Below are 14,892 nucleotides of genomic sequence, written 5' to 3' on the forward strand. Positions count from 1 at the left end.
GACAGGGCAATTCTCTCCTTTGGAAGAGGAGGCACTGTGCTCGTTCTGGGGCTCAGCCAGGGAGTTGAAGAGGCCAGGATACCTTCTCCTGTTCCCGAGGAAGACAGGACTGATAGGAGGGGCTGGCCAGGATGGAGCCTGGGCAGAGCCAGCTGGGGAGGGACGTCTGGATTTGGGTCAGGAGAAACCAACTGTGTGACCTTGGGCGACTTCTCCCCACCTGCACCACCCAGCCTGTCCAGCTGACATCCAGTGGCTACCTATTATCACTGTTACAATATGCTTCTTGGATTTAGCCGGTCTTCTATGCATCTTTACTAAGCCAAGGTCAATGTTATCACCCAAAGTTGATGGCAATCTTTTCTTTCTGTAGCTGATATCTAAAAATATCCCTTCCTCAGGCCAGCAGTGCAGAGCACATCCCTGGTTCCGTACAGCTGAGGTGTTCCTCTCCAGCCAGCTCAGGGGGGTGTTAGACAGGAATTCAGAAGTTGAGAATTAAAACCTCCCCAGGTCAGATTTTGCAGACAAACTCTTGTTAGACAAAGTCAGACAGGTTTCTTCCCTGCAGATCTTGTCAGAGCCTTTAATCTGCTGAGATGTATTATGACCCTCAGTGGAGTGAGGTGGGATCAAGGAGCAGATATCAGGGGATTTGGAGAGCATCATATGCTTGACCAAAAAGGTTTAAGCACAGGAACTTTCTGTGCCAAGGACCATCTCTGGGATCTGGCATCTCCAGAAAGAAGGGACACCCGTACCAATAGGTGCCTGCTGTCCCCCTCTGTGCCTTTCCCAAAGCTAAGCACATAGCAGTCCTGTGGCACGCATGTGGCAGTGGAGGGACGGGAATGCCAGGGAAAGAGTGAACAAGCTTTTTAATGCTCTATTTATTTCAGCTTGGTGTTGCAGTAAAACCTCGGCAGGGTTAGTTTCCAGGCTCTCAGGGGAAGATGGAATTAAAATAACACAGACTTCAGCGGTGGCTAGCACTGCTGGCCAGGGCTCTTGCTCTGCCTCGGAATTCTGTTCCGGAGAATTCCAGAGACGTCCTTCATCCTGGGAACTGAGCATCACGGCACAGTGGATACATGTAACCTAAAGCGGTGGGTTCCTGAGTGCCCCCTCTCCCACCGCCCACCCAGGGCCTACAGGATTCTCTCCTCCTCCTGGGAGGAAAGGTGTCAGCTCAGAAACCCACTGCCTTCTCCACCCTGGCCTGACCTCATGTTTCTAAATAACATTTCTAAAACCTGGACTTTAGGCCAGGCGCGGTGGCTCACACCTGTAATCCCAGCACTTTGGGAGGGTGAGGTGGGCAGATTGCTTGAACTTCGACCAGGAGTTTGAGACCAGCCTGGGCAACACAGGGAGACCCTATCTCCACAAAAAATAAAAATGAAATTAGCCAGGCATGGTGGCACGCGACTGAGGTCCCAGCTACTTGGGAGGCTGAGGAGGGAGGATTGCTTGAGCCCGAGAGGCGCAAGTTGCAGTGAGCCAAGATTGTGCCACGGCACTCCAGCCTGGGTGACAGAGTGAGACTCTGTCTCAAAAAACAAAAAGACTCCATCACCTGGATTTACCATAATTTCCCTAACCATTCTGCAGGATAATTCGAGGACAGAGAGAAGACCCCAAGGAGGAAGGCAGCCCTGGTTACCAAAGCTGGCAGATGGGGGTTAGCTGGAAGCCCCAGGGCTGGTGGACGCAGGGGCCACTGTTTCCCCACCCAGATCCTTGCTCTGGAAGGCGGCCCCCAGGGGACCCTTCATTCCCAGTCAGACGGGGACAGAGGCGGGGCAGAGCTGAGGGAGGAGGGCTCAGATGAAGCGCCTGGCAGGACTGATATATGAGGGAGGCCAGACTCGAGGAGGGAGCTCTGCAGCCTGTGGTGTCCGGGAGGATTTGGGGAGTGTGAGGTGAGAAAACAAAAAGCCTCACCCCTCCCAGTGGAAGGGGAGCATGAAGAGAGAAGAAAATGCCAGTTACACATCCTCAAAACAATCTCTGAATGGATGAGAGCCAGTCAGGGGGAAACGGAAGTTGCAGTGAGCCAAGATTGTGCCACGGCACTCCAGCCTGGGTGATAGAGTGAGACTGTCTCAAAAAACAAAAAGATGCCGCACACCCCAGGCGGGATGGGTGGGCCCAGGTGCCCTGCCCTGGTCCAGGCCTCTATTCGCAGGGTCTCACTGGTCTCTGCCTGCCCAGGCTTTTGTCTCCCAGACAAACCAGTCTCCATGAAGCAGCCACAGCGATATAAAATATGGCCCAGAGCAGAACACGCCTAACCAGTCAAAGGCTTGCAGAGTAAAATCCCGCCTCCGTCTCCTGATCTGGCCTCCCCCACCCCCAGGCTCATTGCAGACCTCAGGGGTGGAACTCCTTTCAGCCCCAGGGCTTTCCTCATGCTCTTGCCTCTTTCTAGAAGGTTCTCCCCTTCTGGCCCGGCAACTCTTGATCCTCCTTCAGGTCTTAGTTTAAAACTGTTCTTCCTGGAAACCCTGGACTCCCGTGATGGCTTCTTCTTTGCACAACCCGTGGGCTCTTTTAACAGTTGAACACTGGAAGAGGTGTGTGATTCTTATTTTTATAATGAATAGACTTTATTTTTAGAGCAGTTTTAAGTTTACAGAAAATTGAGCAGATAGTACAGAAAGTTCCCATTTCCCCACCACCCCTGCACAGTTTCCCCTATTTTAGAGTATATTTGTTACAATGATGAGCTAACACTGATACAGTGTCATTCACTAGAGCCTGTTGTTTACATTAGGACTCACTCTGTGTTGGACACTTCAGTGGGTTTTGCCATATGCATAATGCCACGTATCTACCATTGTGGCATCACAAAGAATGGTTTCACCACCCTAAAAATCCCTGTGTGCCACCTATTTATCCTCCCTCCCTGTCCCCTCCAATCACTGATTTTGTTCATTGTCTCCCTGCTAGACCCGAAGCACCATCAGGGCAGGGAGCCATCTGCTTTGTTGACATTATACTCACTGTTCCCAGCTCAGAGCCCCTGCCACATAACAGGTGCCTGATAAATATTTTTCTTTGCTATTTTAATAAAAATAGGATTCTACCAAACCCATTGTTCTGCAATTTGCTTTTTCCAAATATTGATAATGTATCTTGGAAATCTTCCCATATCAGAATATAGAGCACACTGTCTTTCACTTTTTATTATGGAGAATTTCCAACACAAAATTTCCAACATAGCAGACGGAGTCTGCTATGATGAACCTCTGTGTACCTCTCACCCGACTGCAGTTACCAACTAGTGAGCCTTCTTGTTTCATCTGTACCTCTGCCCGTCAGATAATTTCATCTGTAAATATTTCTGTGTGTATCTCTCTCTGCTTTTTTTTTTTCTTTTGAGATGTAGTCTCGCTCTGTCTCCTAGGCTGGAGTGCAGTGGTGCAATGGCTCACTGCAACCTCTGCCTTCTGGGTTCAAGCGATTCTCCTGCCTCAGCCTCCCCAGTAGCTGGGATTACCAGATGCACCACCACACTTGGCTAATTTTGTATTTTTAGTAGAGACAGGGTTTCACCATGTTAGACAGGCTGGTCTTGAACTCCTGACCTAAAGTGATCTGCCTGCCTTGGCCTCCCAAAGTGCTAGGAATACAGGCATAAACTACCACGCCTGGCCCTTTTTTTTTTCGGAGACAGAGTCTTGCTCTGTCTCCCAAAAGCTGGAGTGCAGTGGTGCAAACATGGCTTGCTACAGCCTCGAACTCCTGGGCTCCAGGGATCCTCCCGCCCTAGCCTCTTGAGTAGCTAGGACTGCAGGCATGTGCCAACACACTGGCTAATTTTTTTATCTTTTGTAGAAACAGGATCTCACTATGTTACCCAGGCTGGCCTCAAATTCCTGGGCTCAGTTGATCCTCCTGCCTCAGCCTCCTAAAGTGCTGGGATTGTAGGTGTGTACCACTACGCCTGGCCTGTGTGGTTCTCTAAAAGATAAGGACTTTAAAAAACATAACCACAATATCATCATCACACCTAGTAAACATTAATATCATCTAATATAGGCAATGTCCAAATTTCCAGTTATCTCATAAATATATATTCCATTTGTTTGTGTGTTCGATTTTACAGGATGTTTGAACCAAGGGCCAGAGGAGCTTCACGTCTGCCATTAATTGGTATGCTTTTGAGGTTTCTCTTGCTCTAGGTCCATCCTTTATCCATATCAATTTTTTCTCCATGCAACTCATCCGTTGGAAAAACTGGGTCATTACTGCCGGAGTTTCCTCCAGTCCGGATCTTGCGGATGGCGTCCCCTGGTGTTGTTCAGGGTGATGCTCTGTCCTCTGTCCTTCCTGTGTGCTCACAGCTGGGTCTAGAGGCTTGATCTGATTCAGGTTCAATTGCTTTGGCTTCGGATGGGGGTGTGTTCTTCTAGAGACGCTCACTGTCTGCTGGCCTCTCAGTGGGAAGTTCTGGGCAAGTGTGGCTCAGTGCCTGGAGCCATTCATTCATCAGGGACTGTGAATTCTCTCGTGAAATGCTTCTATAAAAAGAAGGTTCCCCTCATCAACTTTCGGTTACCCCGAGGTACAGTTTATATAGGACAGGCAGGATAAATGCTTGATTCTTTCCCTTTATTTACCAGTTTTCAGAATAATGAATCGCCTATAAATATTTGAATGAATGGATGCATAATACACGTGTAAATGAACTGACAGGGGTGTGGGAGTTGGGGGTTCTATCTGTTGCCCTCAAGGTCGTGGCCATGGACCACAAGCTGACAGCAGGGGTCCAGCCTGAAGCCAGGTGCCTTTCTACACAATGAGGTGCAGCCCATGGCCAGGTCCCTGTCTACACCAGGTGCTGGCAGCAGCCTCTGTCACCCATCAACCCACCTCAGTCAAAAGCTAGGGTGATCAGAAGCTGTATTACTGAGAATCTAGCATCTGGGACAAGGCAGTATCATCACTTTCCCCAACTAAGATGTGAGGAATCCTTGAAACCAGCATCGGAGCAGAGAGGAGAGCCGCTCAGTGAGTGCAGATGTGGCCTTCGGAACACGGCGTTGATCTCTCTGCAGGAAGGGGAATCAAGGAGTTTCTGTCCTAAAGGTTGGGCTGGTGGCCTCCAGGGTTTCTTCCTGGGCAGCCCAACACCCTCCTGGGCCCCTCCTGGGAGGCGCTCCTTTCCCCAGAGGCCAGGCCAGGCTGCCCGCAAGCTCTCTGACATCTCTACCCTCTCGGTGTCTCCCCAGGTGCAAGTGCAACCTGCACGCCAACCTGTGCTCCATGCGCGAGGGCAGCCTGCAGTGCGAGTGCGAGCACAACACCACCGGCCCCGACTGCGGCAAGTGCAAGAAGAATTTCCGCACCCGGTCCTGGCGGGCCGGCTCCTACCTGCCGCTGCCCCACGGCTCTCCCAACGCCTGTACGTGCCATGCCCCGGGGCCACGAGCCCACGTGGCTATAGTCTTCCCCGCCCGTCAATCCCAGGAGCTGTGGATCATACACACGCACACATACCTGCACACAGGCACATAGGTGTGCACATGCATGCAAACGTGCACACAGAAACATACGAGCATGCATGCACAGGCATGGGCACACATATAAATGCACAAACATGTGCATGCACAGAAACACACGTGCATGCATGCCCCCACACACACACACCTGGTTCTACAGCTCCCAAACGCCAGGTCTTATAACAAGTCCCTGTAGCATACCTGCATCCTGCCGAATGCTAAGCTGCCCTTCCAGCCCTGGTCCGCAGGGAAACCCGAGATGAGCTGCTCAGCAGCATTTCTGCAACCCTTCCCCTTCTTGACCCTGAAGGCTGGGAGGCGGCTCCTGTGGGATGGCAGGGAATGATGGGGTGGGACCCCCACTTCAGGTGAGGGGATCAGTAGCATCATCCCTGATCATGAGCATCCCTGGGGTGTTTGGAACGAGCCACCAAGGCCAAGTGCTGCGTGTTCAGCACTCACCTCCATCCTCAGAGCAACCCCTGGGAGCTGAGCTTCTGTTATCCCTTTTTACAGATGTGTCCTCTATGGCCTGCACCAGAGTCCCCCCCGCACGTGCTCTCTGCCCACCCCTGTCCTGTCCTCGCCCAGCCATGCCAGGGAACCATCCTCAGGGCCTGCCCACTCACATCTGCATCATAGACCCCCTTCGGAGGACCACCCACTCAGGGGGGCCCCAGCGTAGTCCACGCTGTCTCCGTGAAATCAGAATGCCAGGAAGCCCCTGGGCTACAAATGGAGAAGACCACAGACTGCCCCTGGGGTGGGCTCTCCCTGACCCCCACCATTGCCACTTTACGGATGCCGGCCGTTCTCAAGTGTGTGGTTGGTGCCCGAGGCCCTCCTAGGCACTTTGTGCATCTTGCTTCACCCTCACGCAGCCCTGCAGGGTGGAGTCCTTATTACGGTCCATTTTCCAGATGAGCAGACCGAGGCCCAGCAAACCTCAGGGCCCTCCCAGGTTTCACAGTGAGTTGCATGCCGACGCCAGGGCTTAGGGCAGCTACTGGATCTGATGCCCACACCAGGCCTGGGCAGTGGGCTCCTGCACCCCATCTAGGCATCCTCCCTCGACGGGTGAAAGATTTATGTGACTTTAGGCTGATCAAAGCTGAGAGCCATGTGCAGAGGCCATGACAGGCATGTCACGCATGTGCTGCAGCAGGCGGTGAGACAGGCCTTTGAAGGGGTGACTTGGCAGGCACCCAATAGCACTCTCGGGTCTTCAAAGGCACAAAGAACACTCCGGGGGCTGACAGCCCACTCCGGCCGCTGCCTCCTCCCAGCTTCCTGTCCCCATCTGTTTGTGGTCCAAACCCTTGCCTGAGGTCTCTCTTTAGTGGCCGTCACTCTCTCTGACTCACAAATTTGCTGCCCCTTTGTCTGTCCTGAGGGCCTCTCTCTCTTCCCTCCTCTCTGCCTCTGTTCTCTCCATCATCACGCCTCCTTTTTTTTTTTTTTTTTTCTTTTTCTTAGAGATAGGTCTCTCACTCTGTCGCCCAGGCTGGAGTGCGGTGACACAGTCATGGCTCACTGTAACCTCAACCTCCTGGGCTTAAGCGATCCTCCCACTTCAGCCTCCCAAGTAGCTGGGACCGCACGTGCACGCCACCAGGCCCAGCTAATTTTTGTGTTTTTTGCAGGGAAAAGGTTTTGCCATGTTGCCCAGGCTGGTCTCGAGCTCCTGAGCTCTAGTAACCCTCCTGCCTTGGCCTCCCAAAGTGCTGGGATTACAGGCATGAGCCACCACATCTGGCCATGTCTGGCTTTTTTCTTCCACTTGCCCCCTGCGCCTGGAGTGTTCTGCCCATCTCTGGCCACCTGAGACTCTTACCTGCAAGTCACACCTAGGAGGATCGACTGTCCCCACCCTCACCCCCAGTCACCACCTCCAGTCTAGCCAGCGATGGATAGACAGGCCTATAGGGGCTGGGCAGCTGGGGCTTCCTTATTTAGGGGAGACTCCTGAGCTGGCCCCACCTCCTGCTTCCCTGGGAGTCCCCAGGAATTGCCTTTGAGGCCCCCAAGCCCCAGGAAGGAGGGGTTTCTTCTGGCATTTGCAGGTGAGGCTGGAGGCGCCGCTGTCCTCAGCACCCGCGTCTCCTGCCTTCTCTGGGGTGCCAGCAGGAAACAGCCCAAGGAGACACAGAGGCTAATTTTGCCCTCACCCTGCCCCTACCGTGACCCCTCCTCAGTAAGTGGCATCAACACCCACGGGGCAAGTCTGGGGGTCGCCTTGACTGGAGACCCTCCTCCCGCCGTGTTCTTTGAACTTCCCTCCATCCCCCCCAAGTCTCTCCCAGTGCCATCCTCAGCCCTGCAGCAGCCCTCACTCCCGATGTCTTCCCACCTCCTCACCACTCTGCCCCCACCTGGCCAGCCCATCACCCTCCAGGGCCCAACTTGGAGCCCCCAGGACCTCCCTGTGCCCTGCCTGATGTCCCGCCTGTCCCCACAGAGCCTCACTTGGTCACCACCCAGTCCTGGCCCTTGCTTACTGTGGCTGCACCCCGAGGTGTCCTCAAGGTCTAGCAGGTGCCTGCCCAGACACGGAGGTGGAGGAAGGAGTGGGTGGGGATGGGCTTGTCCTCCCAGGCCTCCCTGCCTGTCCTGCTGGCCACGGCCTTGGCTTGCCCAGGAGAAGCCCATGGGCCACACATCCCACTGGCAATCCCACAGCGTCCTATCTTGGGAACACCGTGGGGAAAGCTGTGGCACCAGGTCCTTCCTTTTGCAACTGTGATGAATCTCACCCCGGGATTTCAAGGCCCCTGGTCACACCAGGATCATAGGCCTCCCCCATCCCCTGGACACGCAGAGACACACCTGGATTCAGGTCAGGCCTCGCCCACTCCCAGCTATATTTCTCCCCAAGCCGTGTGTCTTCAGCTGTACAATCAGGACCGTAAGGAAATTCCCTCATAGGGTTCTTGTGAGGACGGCACGGTTCATGTAGGGGATGCTGACACCGTGCCTGGCACGTGGGACGCACTCCACCCGCGGCAGCCGCTCCCATGACTTCTCAGCGAGTTTTCCAGCCACGCTGCACTTCTTAGACAGGAACACTCCATACAATGTCCTTGTCCCGCACTGGAGGGCCCAAAAATCTAAAATAAGAGGAGGAGTGCGTGTGAAGCTCCCAGTGGAGCGTTTGGTACCTGTCAACATGTCCCCAAGGGCAAGTCACGGCTCTGAGATTCAGTGTCTCCATCTGCAAAATGGACCAATAGTGGTTCCTCCCTCCCAGGGCTGCAGTGAGGATGAAACGGGATAATCCACCCCTGTCCCCACACCCTGCAGATCATTATCACTGCTAGCAGTTGTGTGGTGGAGAGGGTGCTCTTGAGGGAGGGACACCTCCAGGTGCTACCCTGCCCTGCTGGCCCCTCTGCAGGGAGGTGACAGCCAGGCCCCTTCCCCTGGGGCAGCCAGCTCACGCCCCTCTCTCTCCCGCAGGTGCTGCTGCAGGTTCCTTTGGCAGTAAGTACACGCCCGGGGAGGGCGGCCAGGGCCCCCACTGCACGAGCCTCTTTGCATGTCCTGGAAAAAGCAGGAGAGAAAAAAGGGGCTTCAGTGGCCCCTCCGGGACTTGGGCCTATTCACTCCCTCCTCTAATTACACCCCATCTGCTTCTCCACCTCTCCCCCTCCACCTCTCCCCACCTCCAACCCCCTCCACATCATATGCCATGTGTCATGTGTCATTTTGCTGTGGCCTGTAGCCCAGCAACTCTCAGGCTCTCCCAGGAGCTCCATCAGTGCTGCTTTGGAAAATGGGACAGGACTTTTTGCAGGTCCCTTGGCCCCTGGGTGGGCTCCCTGCTCCTCCTGCCACCCACGCCTCTTCTCTCACCTGGATCTGGGAGAGCAGTCTCTCCTGCCAGGCAAGAGTGGGGTGAGCTTCCCCTACCAGGGGCAGAATCCTCTCCCTAGCCTAACCGTGGGGACAGCCTCTGGGAAGCCTCTGCAGCCAGCTTGGCCCAGGGCTCTGCTCGTCCAGGTCAGCTCAGGTCCCAGGGGAGTCGGACCAGGGAGGGGCATCTTGCAGGAGGTGGGGGTCCTGAGAGTTCCCCAGGAGGGTGAGGGCAACATGGTGCCCACAGGTTATCAGTAAATGTCATCGAGACTGTCCCCACTCACAGGGCGCCAGGCACAGTCTCTCATTTCAGCCTTGCAAACCCCTTCCCCTGGAAGGTCACCATCTGCTCTGAGAGGCAGCAGGAAAGGACTGGCCAATGTCAAAGAGCCAGCCGGGAGCAGACCCCAAATCTCAGAAATGCTTCTGGGGTGCACCATCACCCTCCACCAGGGCTCTGTGGGGCCCCACATCCCACCCAAGTTGTCCCTTCCGGACCCAGAGGGCCCCTGGCTGGGAAGCCAGTGAGCTGAGAGGGCGCCAGAAAGAAGCCTGACCCTGCAGGGACGCCGGTCTGCACAGCCGTCGTAAGTTGCTTCTCTGTGGTGTCCCCACCCCGGCAACCCCCCAACCCTCTTTTGCTTTTCCCGTCTCTCACCAGGCATCAGCAGGTCCCAGAAAGACCCTGACCCCAAAGGCCCTGTGGCCACTGCGGCCACCACAGCCATGACAGGGGCCCCCACTGCTCCTGTCCCCTCCACGTCCACTGCCTGGGCCCCCACGACTCCCAGCACCCCACAGCCCACAGGTGGGTGCCAGGGTACAGTGACCCCTGTCATCCCGCCCTCTCCTGCTTCTAGCCTGGGTCCCTGCCTCTCTTGGGGTGGGAGAGTCAGCAGCCCTGGGCAGAGAGTAGGGGCTTGGCTCTTAGAATAGGAGACACTAGAATCCTAGAGCTGGGAGGCCACAGGCCAAAGGGGCTTCCAGGTCACCTGGGTCAACCTGTTCCTGAGCCCAGCCAGGGGATTCAAGGGTCAGTTCAGCTTCCAAAATCGTCTTACTCCTGCCCTTCAAGCCATTGCTTGGAAGGGCTCCCAGACCAGTGTGGCCAGATGGCTGCAGGAACTGGGAGGAAAGGTGCTGGGGGCAGCGAGGCCATCCTGACAGCCAAAGACCGGCCTTGTCTCCCAGTGGTGCTTCTGCCTCGATGGTCCCTGGAGCCCCGCCCACACCCTGTCCCCACCTGGCCCCCAGGGCCTCTCTGTCCTTAACCCCTCAGCAGCACACCAGTGGGACGGATGGAGCGGGGTTAGCCCAGAAAGCAAATGTCTCTGATCAACAGGGCAGAGGGAGCCTCTGGAGCTGGGTTTGGACACCATGGGCTACTGGGAATGTGGGGGCTGTGTGTGTAGCGCAAGGCCAGGCCAGGGCCAGACGTCCTGCCCCTTCAGGGGTCTGCCACAGACAAGCATGGAAACCTGATTCTCACTTCCCTCCAAAGGAGGGATTCGTGTGTATTCAAGGCTGGGGGTGCTGGGGTGGGCCTCTGCTCTCGCCTGGACTCACCTGGGGAGTGTCCCTGGACTCTGTGCACTGAAGGGGCCAGGGGTCTGAAAGGATTTATCCTTCCCAGAGGGCACCAGGAAGACGATGACCAAGGGGAATTCTTCCTGGTCCCAGCCAGGGAGGGGTGCTCCAATAGCCTGCCACACCCTGTGCCCCACCACCCTGCAGGGAGGACCTGGTGGGGACTCCTGGCCCCTTGGGTAGTGCCCTGGCCCTCCATCTCTCTGATCCAAGGAGACCTGCCCCACTGATCCTTCCCCCTGGAGGGGTGGCATTTCTAAAGGGCAGAGTCCCCTCCATCAGCTCCTGCCTCGGCCTGTTGCTGGGTGGACACTCAGGCTCCCCAGACAGGGGCAAATGCTGAGAGGAAGACCACCTCCTTCCTAGGCCGTCCAGAGCGGCTCCCCTGGGGGCAGCACACCCCGCCTCTTTCTACATCCTTCCTTTTCTGCGGGAGGCATTTATAGGAGGCAGGGGCTAGCCAAAAGATTGGAGGATTTCGGGGAAGCCTCCTGGCCCAGGAATCCTCTTTGGGGTGGAAGACATGGGTCACTCTGAGAATTCTGGACTTCAGACATAGGTTGGCCCAGCCACAAGGGACCTGTGCTTTGCTGCTGAGCCTGTGGTGGGCAGACAGAAGCAAAAACAGTGGTGGTGGGTGCTGTGCCTGTCTCCAAACAGTGGTCTGGCTGGGAGGCCAGATACTCTCCATATCACATGTGCAAGTGCACACAGGCACACACATGCATGCACACGCACACATACACACACACACACACACACACAGAGGAACCTTTAATCCATTTGCGGAGCTGCTTCTGACTTGGTGCCAGGGCACGTGTGGGAGGCTGGGCAAATTGTGCAAAGTTGGGAATTAAAGAGGAAATGTCAGAGGCTGGAGTGGTAAATGTGGGGGAGGTGAGGGTCCCCAGGACCCCCTCAGTGAGCAGAAGGCACACCCTCCCTCTCGGCAAGACAGTGCTGCTCTGCACCCTCAGCCCTGTGTCAAGAAGCGGGACATTAGGGGAGGAGGTGGCTCCAATGTGATAGGCAGTGGCCCCCACAGCCCACATCTAGGTGTTCCTCCCTCCTCTTCAGCAACTGAAGCCCCTGTCCAGAGCCCCCATTAATAAAAACGATCATTGCAGTAGCTGAGGGTGAGTTCTCCTGGGCTGTGCTCGTATCATCGTATCATCATATCATTGTATTCTGGGCTCACAGCTCCGTGAGATGGAGGCCGTTATTTTCCTAGTCCCACAGGTGAGGGGATCGAGGCTTAGGAAGAAGCAGCTGGATTTTATGATATGTAAATTACACCTCAGTCAAGCTGTTTCAGAAGACAAAAGAGGCAGCTGCTCAAGGTCCCAGGATTATGGAGAGGCACAGGCAGGATTTGAACTCAGGGCGCGCCAACTCAGCCACCCAAAGCTATTGCCCTGAGGCCTCCAGGGGCTATGAGGTAGAGCTATCTTTTTTTTTTTTTTTTTTTTTTTTTTTTTTTTTTTTTTTGAGACGGAGTTTTGTTCTTGTCACCGAGGCTGGAGTGCAATGGAGCAATCTCAGCTCACTGCAACCTCCGCCCCCCAGGTTCACGCGATTCTTCTGCCTCAGCCTCCCAAGTAGCTGGGATTACAGGCATCCGTTACCATGTCCAGCTAATTTTTGTCTTTTTAGTAGAGACGGGGTTTCACCATGTTGGTCAGGCTGGTGTCCAACTCCTGACCTCAAGTGATCCACCCGCCTCAGCCTCCCAAAGTGCTGGGATTCCAGGCGTGAGCCACTGCGCCTGGCCAGGTAGTGCTGTCTCTAAGGCCTGGCTTGCAGAGCTTCCCAGTTCCAAAGGAGCAGACCAGGCTTCCATGGGGCCTTGGCACAGCACACAGGCCATGGCGAGAACTTGCTTCCCACACACCTGAGTGCCTCCCTGGGCAGCCCAGCCAGGACTCTCTCCCTCCCCAAGACCCTGGTTCCTGAAAGATCCTGAATATCCCCGGGTGCCTCCCAACAGGTGCTTCGGGCTCTTTGACCGGAGTCCAGCTGGGCCTCTGAACTCCTGGGCCAGATGTTTCTCCTACCTGCCAGTGTCAAGCTGTCTGGAGGACAGCGCTGCGGGCAGAAAACGCCGCTGGAGACTCTAATCCTTTCCTGGGCTGGGCCACGGGGGCTGGAGGAAGACAGGCTCCGAAGCAAATGCCTTCAGGGCTGGCTTTCTCGTGGCTCTAATTAAGCCCTTGCCAATTTGGGCCTGGCGGCCTCATCTTCCCACTGAACATCATATTAAAGTCAATTGATGACCGAAGCTCCCCGCTCCCAGCTGGAAAGTCTTCCGCACTTGTTAGCTGGTAGCTTTTCCTTTTACTTTCCCCACAGCCACCGTTGTGTATAATCCCTTCAAGAAGCGGAAAACAGCAGCGCTCCCCTGTCCCTCTGGGTTTGTCCTTTGAAATTTGGGCACAGGGCAGTTCTTTGTCAGCCCTGCCTGCCTTCCTGGCTGTGTGTCCCATTAGTCTAGGGGCTGAGTGTTGTGGCATTGGTTCATGCTGGGGTCCCTGGTGAAAATGGGCCCAGGCCAGGGGTCAGGACAGTAGAAGGGCAGTGATCAGGGAAGTGGGTCAGATGCTGGGGGAGGCTCCGGTCCCTGACTGGGGCTGGACAGGAAGGAGGCCTTCCAGGACACTTCTGGACACATCTAAGATCTTGGCTGGAACACATGTCCCACTTTGCAGCTGTTAGCCAGAGACATCAGCTCAGAGAGCTCTGGGCCCAGAGGCGGGACCTGGTCTAGCTTTGTCCTTCAGTCAGAATGGGGACCACACAGGGAGTGTAGAAGGGTCTCGCTGAAGAATATGCAGATTCTCAGGCATGGGGCCACCTCTCATCTATCTGGCTTTAAGTCTGCATGTGCCCTCCACAGGCTGCAATAGTGTAGATGCTGCCTCTGTAGTAGATTTGGACCCAGTTCCTTTGGCCAGTGTAGACAGAGCCTCTCCTTATAGTGCTGCTGCTTCTAAGGGGCCTGTGGGGTGCGAGGCTGTGATGCCTCAGTATGTACCCAGCTTCCCTCAGCACCACCCCCTCACATAACTTGGTTTCTTCTCTTCTTTCCCCTAAGAGTGGACCAGGCCATCTACAGCTGCCCCTCTCTCGAGCAGGTGGTCCCAGGTGGCCGCCCGTGCAGAAGGTATGGGGGGCAAGGCCTGTGATGGGCCTGAGACCCCGGGGAAGTGCCCTTTTAGACTCATAGGCCCCTCCCTCTGTAGTGGAAGTAGCAGGTGTGTATGGTGGGGACCTGAGGTTGGAGGGGGGCCGCAGGAACCAACCGAGGGCACGGGTGTAGAATGTCGGTGCCTGGGGAGCTCTAGGGCACAGTGGTGAGGGAGCGGCCTGGTAGAGCAGGTCTACCGGCTCTGCCCCCAAAACTTACCTGCTTAGAGAGATTCCATGTGGCACCCCCATGCCAAGCCCTTCCACCAGCACTCCCTCCGAGGGCTTCGGAGTCTGGTAGAGACCCTGCCTCCCACGACAGGAACCCCCCTCTCCAGCCGCCCTTGCTCACAGGACACCTGGGCAGTTGCTGGATCAGAGAGAGTCAGAGGGGGCTTCCTGCAGGAGCTGGGGCCATGAGACCTCGGAGGGTGGACCGTGGCGGGTGAAGGGAGAAGGCGGCACATTCCAGGCCGCAGGGCTGGGGCAAAGGCTTGGCAGTGGGGTGGCAGGGAGCCTGACAAAGTGGAAAATGTGTGGGTTAAAGGAGGGAGGGCGGGGTCCCAGAAGACGCTGACATCCTCCTGCTACATGGGAGGAGACACAGAGCTCATCTGTAGCCATACACAGACATGCCAAGGAAACGCGCAGGCCTGCCCGACTCTCCAGAAGGGAAATTGTCCCTGGCCCCAGCTCACCAAGCCTGGGTGGGGAATTAGGGCCTGAGGTCTAGGGAACAGGTGAGCTGTTTCTTCCAGCT

At 55.8% G+C, this 14,892-nt stretch overlaps 1 protein-coding gene across 7 annotated transcripts in view; it reads left to right on the forward strand.

The window, feature by feature from the left end:
- Window positions 1-14,892, forward strand: part of NTNG2 (netrin G2) — an 82,699-nt gene that overhangs the window by 59,352 nt on the left and 8,455 nt on the right. For 5 of the 7 annotated variants that reach the window (XM_054520748.2, XM_054520751.2, XM_054520750.2 and 2 more), the window contains 4 exons: window positions 5,238-5,410; window positions 8,964-8,987; window positions 10,024-10,170; window positions 14,041-14,109. In XM_054520748.2, coding sequence (XP_054376723.1) covers window positions 5,238-5,410; window positions 8,964-8,987; window positions 10,024-10,170; window positions 14,041-14,109 — 413 coding nt within the window. The remainder of the gene's footprint in view (window positions 1-5,237; window positions 5,411-8,963; window positions 8,988-10,023; window positions 10,171-14,040; window positions 14,110-14,892) is intronic. The other 2 variants (XM_054520753.2, XM_024252775.3) reach the window with 1 other exon arrangement.

Source organism: Pongo abelii, chromosome 13, assembly GCF_028885655.2.
Source record: "Pongo abelii isolate AG06213 chromosome 13, NHGRI_mPonAbe1-v2.0_pri, whole genome shotgun sequence".
Taxonomy (NCBI): Eukaryota; Metazoa; Chordata; class Mammalia; order Primates; family Hominidae; genus Pongo; species Pongo abelii.